Below are 19,324 nucleotides of genomic sequence, written 5' to 3'. Positions count from 1 at the left end.
GTATATATTATTGAAAGGAGAGTGACTGACCTGAATATGCTTCCCAGAAATTTGATTCAAATCGGTGGAAACCACTCCATTCCAGTGGGCATTGTGTCATGACCTTCTCATGATTATGGCATAAACCAGAGGGGTTTATGTCACAAGTGCAGATTATTTTTCTGATTACTTTTTAATTATTATTGCCATGGGACCCATCCTTTGAGCCCAGTGATTCCTGGAAATGTGAGGAGCTCAGTAGGGGGGATGAGATTCAATTAATTTTCTTGCCTCTGTGTGCCTGGCATTTAATAGCCTTTGAACTCAAAACTTAAGGACGCATGGATTAACCATTATGTTAATCACAAGGTACACCTGAGGCTAACATTTCTGCCCATGCTATTACTCTGTAAAACTAACTTTTTGGGAGGAGTTTCCAGCACTGACTCACAGCAGCCCCAGTAGCTGCTTCACTGGTATCTGATGACTGAATTTGGCAGAGAGCTGTCCTGCAAGGTATCAGACACTCAGTTTAAATGAATCCCATTCTGATAAATTTCTCGGTAACTTCTACAGAGACCATTTCCCATGAGTAATTCAGTCCCTTCTTTGCCACTTTCCTAGTTGTGTTAAAACTGCATCAAGCTTCAGATAACTAAAACCTTAGAAAATCTGAGAAAATGCATGAATATAAATTGTTAGTTGTCCCCCTTAATAAAATACATGCTATCTTACAGTAGGTGGTGTGATACTGTGAAAACCTTTGTATAACAGAGAAAAAAGGATTTACACTGCTGTGTGGTTGTGAAGAGACAACCTTTAATGGGCTACAGAGGGAAGGTCTGGCCCAGTGCACCTGGAAGAGAGCATAACCCATGAGGTGATCATGATTTCCTCCACATCTTATAGACAACACCTTTGCAATTTCTCTTTTTCCACAGAACTAAACCAATGACTGATTACGAGCAAGCCCTGTTTTCAGAGTGCAACTCAGGCTGCTCATGTTCCAAGAACGACTGGGACCCCATCTGTGGGGAAAACGGAGTTACCTATGTTTCCGCCTGTCTCGCCGGCTGCCAGGCATCCAACGGCAGTGGGAAAAACACCGTAAGACAATCTTTCGTTTCCATAAGAGATGCGATAATTCTTTCTGATACAACTGGGTCTGTCAGAGTAAGTGGATTAAAATTGAGCATGGCGCATTCTCTTGAGCCCTGAAATCCTCAGGGTTTTTTAGCAATCTGCCACACGCATTTAAAATTTTCTCGCTGTTGCCAGCAGAAATCACAAGCAGAGAATGTTGGAGGCTTTTCTTTTTTAGCTGTTGGCTACCAAGACTGTTGAAAAAAACTAATAACTACATTAATCAACAGTTGATACTTTATAATTTTGTCCTTCATTGAATAAGCCTTTTCCTTTTGTAAAACATTTCCCCCTTTGGATGTAAACTTTCAGCCACCCAGAAAAGCATGATAAGATATTCCTAAACATCTACTTCCCCGCCGTTTAGGTTATCATACTCTTTTGCCCACTCTCTTCCAGGTATTTTTTAACTGCAGCTGCGTGGGAACCTTTGAATCTTCACAAAGCTCCTCAGCTGTGGTGGGACCATGTCAAAAAGGAAATGAGTGTCCCAGGATGTTTCTGTATTTTCTAGTAATATCAGTTATCACTTCATACACTTTGTCAGTAGGTGGCACACCCGGATACATACTGCTTCTAAGGTAAGCAATAATTTCTGCTAGCATTGCCAAATGTTTTCAAAGTGTTTTGACATGTGACTGGTACTCCCTCCCCTCCTGGTATTCCTAGTATTTTTCTCTTTGTTTTGAAGATTGGTTTAGCATGAGATTTTTTTTTCCTGTTGTGATAAGCACAGATTTGTTGAATGCATGTCCCAGTGTATATTTAACTGCTGGAACTATTTATCCATCACTGACTGTAAGCTTTGAAGCTAATTTTAGAAAGTACAAAAGGTATTTAATACTACCAGTGCTTAATCTGGATTTTTGTCAGCTTCTTGCGATTTTTGGATTCCAAGTCCTGTTCTGCTCTGTTTTGGAAATCTTTCTTTCTCAGTTCCTTTTTCCAAATTATTTCCAGATGGGCACATTCTGCTTCTCAAACAAAACAACAGTAAATCCAGTCTAACTAATCTTTAGTATTATAACTGTGTTTTCTTACCCCCAAATTCTCTTTGGTTTTGAATCAAATTTTCTGGACCAGGCCCTGTCTCATTGCTGGTATCTTTAAACCACATAGACAATGCCAGTGTTAGAACTGGCTGAACATAGACCATATGGAAAAACCTAAATAAAGAAATGTGACTTCAGCTACGATTCCATCACAATCCTTGAACCAGAATAAATATTCACGCAGAGACTTTCAGAAATGGTTGAGGTGAGGATCCTTCTCCACTGCCCTGCACAAACACTGCCAGTGAGGTGTATACAAGCTGCATAGCTTTCCTCACACACCTTGCAGGGTTACCACTGAGTGCTGGAAAACCACACAGCATCTCTCTCTCCCCAAGGGCTCACTCCAAGAACAATCATACTGTAATCTATTTTAGACAATTTTTACTGAAGCTTCTGCACAGCTGAACTGTCCATGTGCCAAGATGAGGATGATTCATGAGTGGAGAGCTTGCAGAAAAGCCTTCAGGATTTACACCAGATCGCTCTCTGTGGTTGCTTCTGACATGCTGGATAAATATGGGCATAGAGCTATGCAGGGATGCAGTTCCCTTCCCCTTTCCCTCTACATGATATCTTGCTTCTATCCATAAGACATATGGTGGGAAATGTACAGATCTGGTACCACGCAGGGCCTCAAAATCATGGTAGCCATGCTCAACCTCCTGCTTTTCTTCTTGTCTCCACTGCATAAAAAGTTTGGGAGGAGATTTCATAGCTGAACACATACATGCTTAAATCACACAGAGTTGCCTTCCCTTCTCAGCCCTAAGAACTTGCTCTTAGGGGTCTTACTGCTTAATCGATTTAGTTAAAAAAGCTTAGAAAGGTTTTCAATTACAATACTAAACCACTTTGTTATATGAAATCAGCAAAACAGTTTTATTGGTTCTGCTCCAAAGCTTCTATTGCTGTTGAAAATCATTTTACTTTGAGAGACATTTAACTGAAGCTGAGAAGTTATGTGTTTTCCTGCTGGATTGAAGGCATCCACCTTTGATGTGCAACTAAATAAAACATGTTTCAGTAAGTTCAATCCTTTTTTTTTTTTTTTTTCTGCACTGCAAGTGACCTGTGGGCACAATTCCACTTTAAGCTCATGCTTACTTTTCTCTTTTTTGAAATCCTTCACTGACTTGACTTTCTCCAAAAATCTGGCTGAATTGGAAGTGTGCTTCTGTTACCCGAAGGAAAGTAAATTATCTTTGAATACAAGTAGTCCCAAGGTCAAATTGCAGACTTCATTATGTATTTTTTTCCAATTATGTGTTTTAAAAATCATTCCGTATTCAGTAATCTCTGTTAAGATTCCAGCACTTAAGCAAGCTGATGTTTTCAGATGAGCAGATATCGTTGCACCTGCCATGGAGCACAAATACAGCTACATCCCTAAAAGCCTGTAAGATGTAGTGACATTTACTTTGATGATTTGCGCACTGAAGTCATTGAAATATGCTTACAGCGGGTGACCAGGTCATTTGCTGAAATGCCATTTTGGTGGTATTAGTCTAATTACAGTAGCCAAGGAACTTGGGACAGCCCAGTTTTGGAGAAAAAAGCCCTGCAGTTCAGATAGCTGTTGTTCAAGCACCAGCTATTAATAGCAGGCGATTAGGCAGTGAAAAGGAAGTCTCAGATCTCCCTAAGAGGTCTGGCTATCACTCAGGATCACAAAGGACTCCTGTTTCCGTGCAAAGACAATACAAAGAATAAAACAATTTTTTTTCATCTGAAAGAGAATACTTTTTTGCAGGATATTAATCCTGTGAAACACATATTAACTATCCAGTTATTGGTTTTATTTTCCACTTTTTGCTTTCTATGCCCTCAGATTAGTTTAGGAGAACTCTAGGCTGAGGCACGCTTATGTAGCAAGTGTCTGGTAGGAGAGCAAGACTCTGTTCTTCCAACTTAAAATCATTTTACAGTCATGCCCTTGTAGATGGGAATGCTTGTATAAGCCACAATCAACAGATTGAATGATGATAATCCATGACTGGGGCATTAGAGAATAAAGTGTTGAAAACTATCACTGGTGGGGAACAATAGAGTTCATTCTGAAATGTCTTCATTATTTTTTAAAACATATTCCCAATTACATTAATTTCTGCAGAAGCAGAGGCCATCCTAGTTCAGAGCACACAGACTGTACCTCCAGAGTGCTATGTTCATCCATAGTGACAATAGAATTTCAGTCCATTTTATTTTTTCTGACTTATATTTAATAGAATGACTGTGACAAAAGTTTTATTAATTACCATATTGATATACATGTTACCACACATACCAAAAATGTCCTTGTTTTGTCATGTGGCTGGTACTACTCACTTGCCAAAATCAAACATATACGCAGATTTGTGCTGGATTAGGGATTGTAATAGTCAGTCTGGTACATGCTGGGAGAAACAGCACATTTGAGTAGCTGGTGGGGGAGCAGGTGATTCCTGCTAATCTGAGAGGCTCCATACACACACTGCTGATCACATGGATGGGAAAGGCAGCTGTTCTCCTGCCCACCACCTCCCCCTCCCTCAAGGAGCCAAGATGATGGTCTAAGGTGGGAGCAGGGCTCATCTGGAGCCAGAAGAACTGGATGTGTGTGTTGGACTCACCCTGCAATCTCAGAAGAGTCCAAATGCAAATGGTCTGCTCTGTCAGAGAATGGCTTGGAAGATTTACCTTTACAGGAGTTGTGATCCTGATCCTAGATAGAGTGCAATGAAAAGTGAGTGCCTAAATACCTTGTACTAGCCTGGGATTTGTCCTGAATTTAATGGAGTTTCTAACTGAATAAAACCATCCAATGGCTGCATGATTTCACTATCAATTTTCTTATCCTGTATTAGTAACACTTAAGTGCTGATATCATCTGAAAATCCACAACCATCTTAAAATGTGATGCTGAATATAGGTGTTCAGAATTCCTGGATGCCGTTCTGATTTTATCACCTTTTTTACATATTTCTGCAATTTGGTTAAGGTCTGTGACAATAAGGAGGAAAAAGTAACATTTCTTTCCTTTCTCTTGCTTTCTATTTGTGTTCTTATTATATACACCTGATGCTTTATTTCTCTTTAACACCTTTTTTATTATTATTATTTTTAGATGCATTAAGCCCCACTTGAAATCATTTGCACTTGGTATCTATACCCTGGCAATAAGAGTACTTGGTAAGTCTGTACTCCTGAGTCGGTTTTAATACACTCCTCACTAATCATTTCCCTTAGAATTAAGCTTTGATTGTTGGAAAGAACAACGTCTATCTGCAAATAAATATCATATGATTAAAAAAAAAAGGTTGGAAAAAGGAAATTGCTTTGTACTTCATAAATCACATAACTATGTGTTAGGTATAGTTAAAATACACAAGGCCAATATTTATAGAGATGTGATCCTTTAGATGAAGCTAACATCAAAACTACATCTTGTCCCCTTACTCAGCAAAAAGCATAAAACAACAGCTATGGCTGAGAATTTGTGATTGCTTTTCAGGCATATATTCACTAGTTTCTAAGGGAATTAATCTGACTACAGGTGTGCCTGGGGGCGGGGTTCACTGCAGCCTTGTGCTACAGCCACCTGAAATCAAGGGTAACATGAGATGCCAATGAACTGGAAATTCTAAAGTCCTCTAGTTCTTCATGGAAAAAAAAATAGCAAGAAGCAAGTCACCTATTTAAATGAGCTGAGTTGGATGAACTGGATGAAATTCCATCAAAACTAGCTTTTGGCTTCTTTCTTACACCTTTGCAGGCCAGAATTTTCTCTCCAGGCTTACTTTCTTCTCCAGCAACCCTGGGTGACTTCCCAGGTGACACAGAGTCCAGGATGTTCCCATCAGCACATGAAAAAGGCTTTTCCTTTCCATCACCCCCAAGAACTGCAGCAGGTTTGCCCCTGCCACAGCAGGATCTCAAGATACTTGGAGGATTCCTGCAGCCCCGCTGCAGGTCCCCAGCCCCACTGGGAACCCCCTTCTCATCCCCCACCCGACACACAGGACACTCCTACACCCAAGCTGAGCAGACTCCATGGCTCTCAAGAAAGGAGAAGTATCTCCTATTTTTTTTCCCCAGAGATGTCCCACAGGGTGAGGAAACCAAACCGTGGCCAGCACTCCAGCACTGACTTCCACAGGCTTTTTGATGTTTTGTCATGTTTTCCTGGCTTCCCACAGGGAGGAAAGGGTGGTGTGTGCCTGGGCAGCACAAGGCACGTCTTCTCAAACCAGCAAACAGGGAGGAAGTGTCATTGCTGAATAGAATATATTATTCAATGTTCTGCATGAACGTGCCTCTAGATCAGAACTGATCACCCTGGAAAGTAAATTTCTTACCTTTATTTATTTGTTAAATACACCCAGCGGGGATTCCAGCCCCAGTGTATTTCGGAGTAGCCATAGATACCACTTGCCTGAAATGGGGAAGCAAAAGATGTGGGGGAAGAGGAGCGTGCAGACTCTATGACTCCAGTGCACTCAGGTAACTGCTCTTCTCCATTCATTCTTTTTGTTCTTAAAGTAAATCTACACCTGGCACTGGTAGAAGAATTTCTATCAGAAAATTTGAGTGAAAGATTTGAAACTGAATGAAAGGCTCTGACTAACAATATTAACAATAATGCTCACCTTTCACCATTCTTTTTTGATTCAATCTCTTTTTTGGGGGAGGGGCAAATCATCTTGTTTCAGTATCAGCTGGTAATAATTGTCACTTAATAATTCACCAAAAAAAGTCGTGTTGAAACCTCAATTTTATGCTTAAAGCTTCCCTCACCTTTCAGGGTCTCTGCTGTCATTGTGTGTGTGTGTGTGTGTAAATAAGTTATTAAACCTCATTTTTCTCCATGTTGGAGCTGGATCAAAAAATGGAAGGCAAAGGTGCCACAAAACATGCTTGGCTTACCTAGAGGCTTAAGTGCAGAGTTGTCTTTATCAATCTATTGCTAGAGGACAGTAATTGGCTGAACTGCATTTGTGAAAGGCTTCACCAGAAATGAAGAATGGAATAACAATGGTAAGAGGAAAATGGGAGAACAGGTTGTACCTTCTCCTACCACAAGGAAAATAAACATGAGAGGAGGGTACATTTTGTTTTGAAAACTTGAAGGAAAGAGCAAAATCTCTTTTTACTAATAAAACATTATGACGTTATTGTTGCTGCTGTTGTTGCTGTCAATATGCCTGTAAAGCAAAAATGCCATCAAATGGTCTTGATACCACTGGTACTGTTTATGAGACAACCAAAAAATAGAGTAATTGCCCTAAAAATATTAGTGCTATTCTTACTGAAGCACATGGGGGTGGAGGTCAGTCAATGCCTGAGATGCTTTCTTGACCACAGACCACACTATACCTGACCTGGGTGAGCTGACAAACTCCCTTCTCCAGGGTCATCCCCTTGACTGAAGTGTCCTTAGGCAGCCTTACCCCATGAAAATATGAATGTGTCCTTGATGCCTTCTAGTCATGTGTTGCCTTTGACACAGGCTCTGATCAATCATTTCTCTCTCAGGTATGTGTACCTGGGGCTGACATTGGTGTTGGGCACGGTGTCCATTTTCTTCAGTGTTGCTGTCCTTTGGGTTCTCCGGAAAAGGTCTTCTCCACAAGACGAGACCCTCTCAGCCAACGGGGAGAGAGGCACCTGTAGAACAAAGAGCAGAAAAGATAATTTTGTCCATAGTGACCAGTTAATTCAGTCAACTTACTGGCCAGAAAAGGAGACCAGACTTTAGGAAAACTGAGATCTCCACCGTGATTTTACCCAGTGAGTGGTGTTCCAGGCAAAAATCCATCATCAGTGAAGCAGTATCTTAGTATCCACCATGAAAATGTTCACCTTCTTGCAATTTTCACTGTAAACCCCAAAAGCAAAGACCACCAATTTTTAGCACGTGAACAGCTCTAAAAACACTGCTCACCATTTTTTCTGCTGAGTGAGGGGATTTCCTATGGGAGGTGCAGTTTTTCCCTCACTGAGACACTGTTTTTGCAGCTGCCCCTCAGCTCCCTCCCTCCTCATGAAGCTGTAGGAGCTGCTGCTGCCCCTCGGTTTCCTCCCGGGTGTGAGGGGTAGTGAGGAGGCTGCCATGCAGCTCCCTCTGCCATGGGACCAGCCAAGAGGAACCAGGGCACAAAACCTGATCTGGCAACCTGGAAGGTGGAGGGATCTCGGGCATGTAGCCCGTCCTTGCAAACAGTGAGGCACAGGGCAGGAGGAAGGTGGTTTGCTGGAAGGACAAATCAGCCACAGGCTCTGGGCATCTCATGAATTCAATCCATAACACTTAGGACATCAAATGTTGTGGTTAGGAATCTGTTTTCCAGTAGCTTTGTCCAGTAGCACAACAATCAACAATAGAAGTTGTCATTACAGTCAAAGAGACCACAAGAGTATCATCCAAAGGAAACTGGAATGAAAATAGAGCTTTTTTAGATTTCCAGCAGTTTCTCGCTAGTACTCAGTGTACTAAATAATTCCATGCACTTTATGATGTAATAACAAAATGGTACAAGATACATATGATTAATATTTTAAAAAACTATGAAAAGACAGCTTGGGAAAAATAAAATTAATTAAAATTAATTAAAAGACCAGGTGATTGGGGCTCTTCCTTTTAATTTATTTTATTTTCTAGCTGAAACGAAGACATTTTTGGACTTTGTCAATATTTGATATTAATTATATTTGGGGTGGGGAGTGCAAAGGAGAGTTGTTTAATATGAAAAAAAATCTCAAGAAACCTTGCACCGGAAAAGCCAGTGGCAGCACCACAAGGATATCCTTTAAAGAACTAGAATTTTTGAGCACATGATGAAAGGTAGGCTTCATCCTTCACCACAATATTGGCCAAACAAACCCATATCACATCATTTGGGTCCCAGCAGTGACTGCAGGTACCCTGCTGCCTCTCCTGTGGGGTGCATGAGGAGGGGCACATGCATAAGGGTGGGATTCATTGGGCTTTATCAATGATCGGTGTTTACACTATGCCATTAGGGAACTACCTAATCCACTCAATAGCAACACCAAGAAGGGTGGTGCTTAGGCACCAAATATCTGCAGAAGGTAAGGCTTTGAACGCATTGCTGGAGAAAATGCATTTGTCAGAGGAAGAACCAATGCCACCCAGATTTGCCACATGGGTGAGTGTTTAGACAGCAGCCTGTCTCCCTGGAATGTGGGATACCCAGCCTCCTGTCCCAGATCTTTGTCCTCCCAGGCAAGTGTCAGAGGCTATGGGCAGTGAGGTCCTGGACAGCTGTGGCTGTTCACTTGGCCTTCTATGAACAAGATATTGAACTAAACAAACATAATTAAAATAATCTGAAGGTTTATGAATACGGGACTAAGTCAAGAGTTGTGGTTGTGGTGAATCACAAATACGGGCATTCCTGTCTCAGGTCTCATTCATATTACATCACCATGAAAACAGCAAAAAATGTCAAACTGCACCAGCATCCAGGATCAAGAAAAATGCTTGGAGCTTTCCATAGCTTCCTGGGGAGGGCACTTCCCATAGAAATGAGCTGTCAGATCCAATGAGAGAAAGGAGGAACCCAGCTTAAGTACACACTGGGATAAAAAAGGAGAGATATCTGCATTTCACTCAGTGCTTGATGCTGTATGTGTGTCAAAGCAATGGGGGTGATTCCTACTTTGTGAATCAGTCCTGGCAGCAGTGAAGCTGTCACTGCGGCAGTTCTGCTCATGCCCGGCAGCAAGAGGGCCAGGAAAATTCATTGATTTCATCTGGGAGAGAGAAAATTTTCTTCTTAGCAGCTGGAAGAGTGCTGTGTTTTGGATTTAGTATGAGAATGGGGTCGATAACACACTGACGTTTTAGTTGTTGCGGAGTTGTGTTTACCCCAAGTCAAGGACTTTCCAGCTTTCCATACTCTGCCAGTGAGAAGCTGCACAAGAAGCTAGGAGGGAGCATGGCCAGGATAGCTGACCCAGACTAGCCAAAGGGATATTCCCTACCCTGGAATGCCATTTCCAGTATATAAACTGGAGGGAATTGGCCAGGAGGAACCAGTCATTGTTAAGGAACAGCCTGGATATCAGTCAGCAACTGTATTGTGCATCAAAAAGTTGTCTTTCTTGGGTTTTGTTTCTCTCTTTCTTTTTTTCCCTCCCTTTTCATTGCAATTATTATTCTTCTATTATTATTCCATTTTATTTTATTCTAATTATTAAACAGTTCTTAATCCATAGGGTTTGCCTTTTTTTTTTTTCCAATTCTTCTCCCCATCCCTCTGTGGGGGCAGGGTGAGCAAGCATCTGCATGATATTTAATTGTTGGCTGAGGTTAAACCACAACAGACAAATAAAGAAATTAAGAGACATAAACATATACTACTGTAGTTCAGAAAGAAACAGGGACAGAAAAAATCAGCTTCATCAGTTATGTATGTTAACTTCATGGTTATATATGAAGCCTGTACTTAGTGATTAATTCTTTAAAATGCAGGCTTTCCTTCCATAACCCATTTCCTTTACACATAGAATACTAGAAAGGAGTTGGTTTCAGTAAGTCTTATTTTCATTATGTTTTGAAAATGACCACTTTTCTCCTCTCATCCTTCAGCAATGATAATACTGGAAGTTAGCGAGCAGATATAAGCCATTCCCACTTTGAACTATTTTCAACTCTGCTACTTTATTTTAGTACTTTAAGATGTAACATGGATTCATGGATGAGTGTCTGACTAGAGATACATATTCTGGACTTGCTATAATATTTGAAAAAATGATGTTAGCACTAGGATATTTGGACCTGTCAGAATCTTCCTACCAGAATTCTTCATCTTAAACTATATCTGCAGTAGGTGCTGACTCATAAAGGTCAACAAATCTGGATCTTTTCTTTTCTTTTTAGAGTTAGGGATACTAAACCACAACCAAGAGACTGCAAAGAAGCAAACGCCTTTCACTGTCAAAGGTAAGATTGTTAAAAGAATTAGCTGAGGTGATTTCCCAACCTTTAATATCAGCCTTAGAGGCCAGAGTGGGACTCACACCCTTTGTTAGGAAGTCCCCATGGGCTGTATGCCATGTAAAAAGTGGGATATTACAGCAAGGTCCCCAGCTGTCACATGCAGGACGAGGGCAGGGTAACCAGGCTATGCCACATAATGGGATGTGCAATCACGCCTGCGGCACGTGAGCCAAAGGCACATTTCCTCTTTTACCTCCCAGCAAAAAATGCAACTCTTAAATGACATTGCTTGTCTTAGTTATAGGCACATCATTTTTAATCATGCCTTATTCTAGCAAATAAAGGAGGCAAAAAGGCAAGGTCAGAAGACTGAGGGAACAATGCAATTTATCTATAGCTCATGCCATGCCAGCATCTGAGGAAATTGCTGAAAAACAGAGAGCAAAGGGTGTGGATGTCTCAAAAAGAATAAACAAGCTGAATAATTATAGATTGCCTCCTTGAAGTGCTCAAAATAATGAGTAAGACTGATGTATGAAACCACTATTGTAATATTTTGAAATAACAGCACAGTTGGTATAATCTGAGAGAAAACACTGACAGCAACACTCTGGCTGGTTTGACAGATGATGACACAACATGCAGCCTAATTCTGCATGACATTAAAAGAAAAACAAGTTACTAAAACTTACTTCTAGAAGCTATAAAGTGCTTCTAAAGACTTGCAAGCAGCTAGGTCATATAGGTATTTTAAAAGCATTTGCAAATAAATAAACATTATTAATAATTTTTCATAATCTAGCCCAAAGGCTAGATATAGGTCTGACCCAGCCTGGTTGTCTTATTTTGTGCCCTGGACCATCACTAAACAAGTGCTGCATGAGGCACTTCTTCATTCAGTGCTAATCAACCTCTAGAAGACAAAAAGTCCATAATTGCTGTAAAAATGATGACAGCAATTTAAGTGTGGGTCCCTTTAATGGTGATTTAAAGTGCTCATTAAAAGGACCTTACTTAAGCAACATGTGGCTAATATCAGGAGGTTAGTTAACCAACAGCTCATCCCAGATTAGTACAGTTCATTGAATTTTGAAAAGAGTAAATAAGGAAAGGATTTAGTGGAGAGCATGTGGAGCACATTCTCACAGCTGGATGGTGACCAGGCCAGGAAGCTCTCTCTCATGGCTGTTGAGCATAGTAAGTTTGAAGGGTTGTTGTTACGATCCAGTTTAAACCCAGAAAAGCAAAGCAAGCTAAGTCTCTGTGCATAAACCGGAAAAAAACTTAGAAGGTTCAAAATATCCCCAGAAACGAGATTAAAACCAAATGAGGTTAGATGTTGTTGCCAAAAAATTGATGTATTTTATTTAATAGTAGAGATGCAAAGAGAAGGGAAGGGAAAAGAGAAAAAGAAATAGAAAAGGAAGTGTGCGTGGGGGGGTGGGGGAACAAGGAGAGGTGACAGGGGTTAGATGGAAGCATCTCACCCATCCAAGGGTCCCAGTGATGTCTCGTTGCTCCCCTCCATCTGGTCTGCTGGTGGTGAGGGTCCCCCGTCGCCGCCGTGGCCACGCCGCTATATGCTGCCACACGCCATGCCACACTGCCACACGCCACGCGGCCACACGCCAGAGAGTGCAGAATCCCATGGGTTAATATACACTTTGGGCCAGGTGGGAACGCCCATGTGCCTCCCTTGCAGGGGCTGGGTTGACACTGTCCCTTGCAACACTGAGGGTCTGTTGCATCATCTCTGGTGCTCTGGTGCAGGGTCTGAGGACCCCTTTGAGGGGGGCCCCTGTGATGGGCCATGTCACCCCCTTCTGCTGTGGATAAGCTTTCCCCTCCCCGGGTGAGGGCCCCACAGCTGGGCTCCTTTGCACAGTTGGAGGATGGGCAGTCACTGCGCCTCTGACCAGAGGCTTTTCCAAGATACCCAGAGCGTCTCCTCCCCTCACCCTTTGGTGCAGGGGGTCTGTTCGAGCCTGGCAGCTGATAGCCCTGGGGCTGTGGTCCTCATCTTGGACATGTTAAGCCTGTGCTCGGTGAATGTCCCCAGCCCTGAGTTGTTACTTTTTCCTATCTTCATCAGCAAGCCGTGTGAGGCCTCCATCAGGGCCCCATTCAGGGTGCGGTAGTCTTCTCTGCAGCTTTTGGAATACAGTTTTAAAAGTCCTTTAAGATAATGTTTAAGTCATAAACTATAATATTTCAGTCTCTGACAGTTGTACACAGTGGTATCCAGAACCCTTTTGTTGCTCCTGTGATGTTGGCACTTCTAAAGCAAAATGTGGAAAAACACAAACTTGTTTATGTAAAAACCAACCTGTGATAATGTTATAAAGTCAGCAAAAATCTGTTTATTTAACTGTGCCAAGAGTTTTCCAGTGTCTGGAAATCAAACAGAACTATAATAGAAATAAGATACTTTTTTTTTTTCACTCTAACAACAGTCTTTGGGGTGTTTCTGACATCTGATAGATTTTTCTGTCAGGTGTAGTCTTTAAATCAAGACTCGCCCATTCCTGTCAAAGATCTGCTCTAGTGTAACGAGACAGATGAACAGTTTGTTGAAGGGGTATTTTATATAATGCCGGGTATTCAATTACATGAGCCATATTAATTATCTCAGTCATGTTACATCAGGTAATATCCCAGACCATGTGAAGGTGATGGGGGGCTTGCACTGGGCTTTCACCTGAAGTCTGCATAGTTTTTGTTGTTGTTGTTCTGTGATGCAGCACACATTTGGATTGGCTCCTACAAAGGTCTAAGCACTCTCACCTGCCAATGACTTACACTTCAATTCTGTGTCTGTAATAACAACTCCAATCCAAGCTGCTGATTAAGACTGAATGCAAAGAGAAACTGCACAAACAGCATTAATAGCTACCCTTTGTATTTTAAGTAGAAAAAAAAATAAGAAATATCATCAAAACAGCACATCATGGTCTACTTTTGCCCAGATAGATGCATGATGCAAATCAATGACAAAATTATGGAGCTCTTATGAAAGACAAATGCTCCGCTGAGCAGTGGAAGGATAAATTCCCAGACATTGGCTAAGATGGAAACAACAGATCCGCCTCTCAGCATGCTTTTCTCTCTTGTTAGCTCTACAGCACCAAATTGAAACTAGACACTCTGGGACAGGAGCACCAAAGAAGCCTTTTCCATTATGATAAAGGCTTTTTTCACCCTCTCAGGATTCCTGTAGTATCCTGACATTTGCTTAGCTGTAGACTATCCCTTTTACTTAGTATGTTAACAAGGAGTTAAATTTTAAAATACATTTATTTTCTGTATCTAGGGATTAGTGTCTTGAGAATAAGGGCTCTAATCAAAGCTGCCTACTACAGTTGGCCTCTGCCTGGCCAGCAGCTCCCTGCTACTGCAGCCTGCCCCCTGCCAGTTGTGCCTTGGCAGCCTCTTCTTCTGGTGGGATCTGCTGCCACCCTCTGCCTGGAGGAGTCTGCAACCAGCTCCTGTGCTAAAGGTGACTTACTGTGGCTTACATTGTAAGGACTGCTTTTAATCTCAACAGGAATCAGAAATTACTGATATCTCTATGTTCTTATTAAGGGGATTTTTACTATCATAATCCTTTTTTTTTTTTTTCCTGGAAGTGTAAGTAATATGGGGGGGAGAGTGGAAAAAGAATTACGTCTCTTTTTTTTAGGTGTGAGACCAAGTCTTCAATTTGACTTCACTAGTTTCCCATTCTGGTAGTTTCAATCAACAGTTCTTGGTTCAAGAAGTCAGCTTTGATTGTGAATGCTTCCACAGACAGTTTGGACAGCAGCAGTCTGAAGATAGAAAAATTCTTCTCAGCCATACTGAAAGCAAAGTACAAAAAATATTTTAATTCCTGGAAAGTTATAAATTAATGGTATATACAGGACTAGGAAAAAATAGGGAGAAACTGATGTGTATTCACTTGTCAGAATGATGAAAACAAAGAAATACTGTTTCCATTATATGAAAAAGAAAGTAGCACGTTTTTGCACAGGTTCTACTACTCCCAAGTAAAAGAGCAAATTTAGCTCCATCCCTTTCCAGATGTTTAGGATTAAAAGGCCAAAAACCCACTTGGGTAGGTCTGCTAATACATCTGAAGACAATCTGAAAATGAAACCTTGGGAATGCAAAGCTTCACCATAAAACTTTGAAAACAACAGGGAATACTTATCTTGACATAGTCAGAGCCTAACAGTGGAGCTTGTGACACACCTTTGAAGTAGGATGAGGACACAGGTAGTTGTGTGTCTGCACCCTTGATGGAACACCAGCAACCACACAGATTAGCAGCATGGTGTGGTAGCCTGCAATAAAAAACAATGAACAGGGGCCAAGATGCTTGTCTTGTGACTAGAAAATGTCAGTTATGGTATAAGAAACCTGCTGGAAGAGGGTGTGTCTTGGGGTGACTTTATAATGTGTCTCTGAGAGGGGCGAGAGGAAAAAACCGAGCGAACCTTTTGAAACAGTTGTTCAAGGACACAGATACACACTCCTGCTGCAGCAGCAAGAGTGGAGAAAGCACCCTTCTTGCTTTTTAGCCAGCTCCTGGCTCCTTTTCTCCAGAGGGAGATGGAGAGTTGAACTTTGTTTTCCTGGGACTTTGGTTTTTCCCTTCTTCTCTTCTGGACTGTTTCAACATCAGAACACATCGGGAGAATTTTTTGACCGAGGCCCTGGAGGTGGGCCCACATCAACCCAGCTCTGAGGAGGAGGAGAGAGACTACACCTACAGAAGGACTCTGAAATCTTCCCAGGTTTCTCTTCACAGCGAGAGGTTTTATTATTTAGCATTATTATCCTTTTCCTATGTGTTTGTTAAATAAATAGGTTTTATCTCTTTCACTTTCCTTCGAGGAAAAAATTTTTTTTCCTGAACCTGGTGAGGGAGGGATGGTTGTAACCTGCCTTCTATCAGAGGATATTTTCCTCCAAATTTGTCCAAACCAGCACAGATAATTAATGGTGCCCAACACATGGCTCAAAGGAAAGTGAAAAAACCTGTACTAATTACATTTTGAGTTGAATTTAGTTACTTTGTGTTGGGGCAAAGTAGTCACCATGTTGGTTGAGTTTTCATAATGTCTCTCTGGCTTGATGTACTAGTGCCTTTCTGGTCCCCAGGCCTATTTGCCTATCCACAACTTGCTCCAATCTTGTCTCTGAAACGTAACTTTTGCTGAGCAGGGGCATGAATCCAGGTTTTCTCTTTTGCTGTGCTCAGTGAATGATTTATAAGAAGTTGACAGAGGTACAGGAAGCTGTTCAAAGTCTGTATGATATGTGGTTGCTCTGTCCTAATCCTAGTCCTAGTTTCAGTAGCCTGTTTTGGGAATTTATTAGTAATTGTACCCAGTTTGTTGAAGGTGGAGGAGATGGGGTTTCCCAGCCTTTCATCTCCCTCCCCTTTAAATTTGATACATTATCTTTTGAGAATGTTCAGTTTCCCCTGGATGTTAAAGAGACCACCCTCCTGGTACTTTATCTAGTAAGCTTCCTCTATGTGGTTTGCAGCTTGTCTAGAATAAGAGCTCAGATTTCCAGGGTGACTGATGAGACACCTGACCCAGATGTGGAAAATCCTAAATGGTGTGGGGAATGGGAGGATATGGGCCAAACTCTGAAGAAATTCTCTGACCCAATAGCTTGGAATTTCCCCCCTGAACAAATTCAGAACCCAGCTGAGGTGGGGAAATATCTCAAAGAGAAATACAATGACAAGTCTAATGAGAAAAAGCTCATTGCAATATGTTGGGCCTTGGCATATGCCTATCACACACTGCTAGGTACTGTAGAGCAGCAGAGGTAGAGCAAAGGTAGAGGGGCAGGAAGATAAATCAGCAGACACCCCAGTCATTCAGGCTGCAGCCAAACCAGATGGAGAGCCTAAGCCATTGACAGTGGCTCCTGTCACAAGGAAAAAGCACACAACCAAAACTGATTGCCTAGTGAAAGATGATGATGATGCAGGGGAAGGAACCTCAAAGCCATCAACTGACTCAGGCACAGAAACCATTACTGAGTCCATGTCCATAAGGGACCTTCGTAGCCTAAGAAATGACTACACACAACGATCTGATTAATCCATAATAAGTTGGATGGTCCGTATTTGGGGTGCTGCAGGTGATGATGTAATGGTGGATGGTGCTGAAGCGAGGCATTTGGGATCCTGTCATGTAATCCAGCTATCAACCAAGCGATAATAAGGAGGGCTGAGTCTGACAGTCTCTGGACATGGGTCTTGAATGGCGCAAGGGATAGATATCCGTGCAGAGATGACCTGTATATGCAGCAAACCCAGTGGAAGAGCATAGAGCAAGGGATCCAGCACTTGAGAGAACTAGGGGTGGTAGAGGTTGTCTACGCTCTTGACCCAGGATTGAGGAGTCCAGACAGGGTCAGAGTTGACCCAGTGATGTGGCGAAAACTCATATGACTTGGGCCACAAGAATACGCTTCTGCTTTAGCAATGATGAAACTGGATTACGGTGTGAATGAGACTGTGCGGGATATGGTGACAAAGCTCCGAGCATATGCAGATGCCATGCATGGCCCAACACATGCAAGAATCGCATCTGTGGAAAAACATGTACAGAAATTGAAAGATAAAATGGAGAAGAATCACCAGGAACTCAAGAAGGAGATTAAAGAGGGCCTTCTCCAAATCTCAGCAGTACAGATCAGAGATTCTGCTACCAAACGCAGACATTCCCCAGAGAAAGAGAGAAGGTACATCCCATTAAGTAAGCTGTGGTATTTCCTGTATGATAGGGGGGAAAACATGAGGAAGTGGGAGGCACAACCCACTCCTGCTCTGGCAGCATGAGTGCGTGAATTGAAGGAGCGCAAGTTTCAGAAAGGAAGTTCTATCAGAAAGGAAGTAGCTCCAGTTGCCTGTAGCCAAACTGCCAGAAATGATGGAAAAGACGGTAACATGTCTGATCCCCTTGAAGGAACCTCTAAGATGTATCCCCAGGGAAAGAAGCATAACCAGGATTAGAGGGACCCTGCCTCTAGCCAGGTAGAGGCCAGGGAAAACCGTGTTTTTTGGACTGTGTGGATTCGTTGGCCTGGTACCTCAGAACCACAAAAATATGATGCCTTGGTTGACACTGGTGCGCAGTGTACAATAATCCCATCGCAGCATGGGGGGTAGAATCTGTTTCTATTGCTATTCTATTTATATTGTTATTCTATTTGACCCTGGTGGAAGCTGAGGTGAGCCTGACTGGAACTGAGTGGAAGAAACATCTCATTGTGAGTGGTCCAGAGGCCCCGTGCATTTTGGGCATAGACTTCCTCCGAAGTGGGTATTTCAGAGACCCAAAGGGACTCAAGTGGGTGTTTGGAATAGCTGCTGTGGAGACAGAGGGAATTAAGCAGTTGAACACTTTGCCTGGACTATCAGAGAACCCATCTGCAGTCGGCCTTCTGAAGGTGGAAGAGCAAAGAGTACCAATTGCCACCTCGACAGTGCATCACCGACAGTACCAGACAACTCGAGATGCTGTGATTCCCATCCACAAGATGATCCGTGAGCTGGAGAGCCAAAGGGTGATCAGCAAGACCCACTCACCCTTCAACAGCCCCATCTGGCCTGTGCACAAGTCTGAAGGAGAATGGAGATTGACTGTGGACTATCGTGCCTTGAATGAAGTGACTCCACCATTGAGCGCTGCTGTGCCGGACATGTTGGAGCTCCAGTACAAGCTGGAGTCCAAAGCAGCAAAGTGGTACGCCACTATTGACATTGCTAATGCATTTTTCTCCATTCCTCTGGCAGCAGAGTGCAGGCCTCAGTTTGCCTTCACCTGGAGGGGTGTGCAGTACACCTGGAATCAACTGCCCCAGTGGTGGAAGCACAGTCCCACCATCTGCCATGGACTGATCCAGGCGGCACTGGAAGAGGGTGAGGCTCCAGAACATCTGCAGTACATTGATGACATCATTGTGTGGGGGAACACCACAGCAGAAGTGTTTGAGAAAGGAGAGAAGATCATCCAGATTCTCCTGAAAGCTGGTTTCGCTATCAACAAGATCAAAGTCAAGGGACCTGCTCAAGAGATCCAGTTCCTGGGAGTGAAATGGCAAGATGGACGGTGTCAGATTCCCACTGAGGTCATCAACAAGATCATTGCGGTGTCTCCACCAGCCAACAAGAAGGAGCTTTCCTAGGTCCCACACGCTT

At 42.4% G+C, this 19,324-nt stretch overlaps 1 protein-coding gene across 7 annotated transcripts in view; it reads left to right on the top strand.

The window, feature by feature from the left end:
• Nucleotides 1–19,324, top strand: part of LOC104692279 (solute carrier organic anion transporter family member 1C1) — a 53,080-nt gene that overhangs the window by 14,912 nt on the left and 18,844 nt on the right. For 4 of the 7 annotated variants that reach the window (XM_039571107.1, XM_020584872.2, XM_020584873.2 and 1 more), the window contains 5 exons: nucleotides 921–1,086; nucleotides 1,522–1,703; nucleotides 5,281–5,345; nucleotides 6,539–6,656; nucleotides 7,689–8,771. In XM_039571107.1, the coding sequence (XP_039427041.1) occupies nucleotides 921–1,086; nucleotides 1,522–1,703; nucleotides 5,281–5,345; nucleotides 6,539–6,656; nucleotides 7,689–7,911 (754 nt within the window). In that variant the 3' untranslated portion in view covers nucleotides 7,912–8,771. Of the gene's footprint in view, nucleotides 1–920; nucleotides 1,087–1,521; nucleotides 1,704–5,280; nucleotides 5,346–6,538; nucleotides 6,657–7,688; nucleotides 8,772–11,058; nucleotides 11,122–14,428; nucleotides 14,613–19,324 lie in introns of those variants that run through there. The other 3 variants (XM_020584875.2, XM_019288732.3, XM_020584876.2) reach the window with 3 other exon arrangements.

The sequence above is a fragment of the Corvus cornix genome, chromosome 1A (genome assembly GCF_000738735.6).
Source record: "Corvus cornix cornix isolate S_Up_H32 chromosome 1A, ASM73873v5, whole genome shotgun sequence".
In the NCBI taxonomy this organism is placed as follows: domain Eukaryota; kingdom Metazoa; phylum Chordata; class Aves; order Passeriformes; family Corvidae; genus Corvus; species Corvus cornix.
The sequence above is the reverse complement of the archived record's forward strand: the minus strand, read 5'-3'. Positions and strand labels throughout refer to the sequence as shown.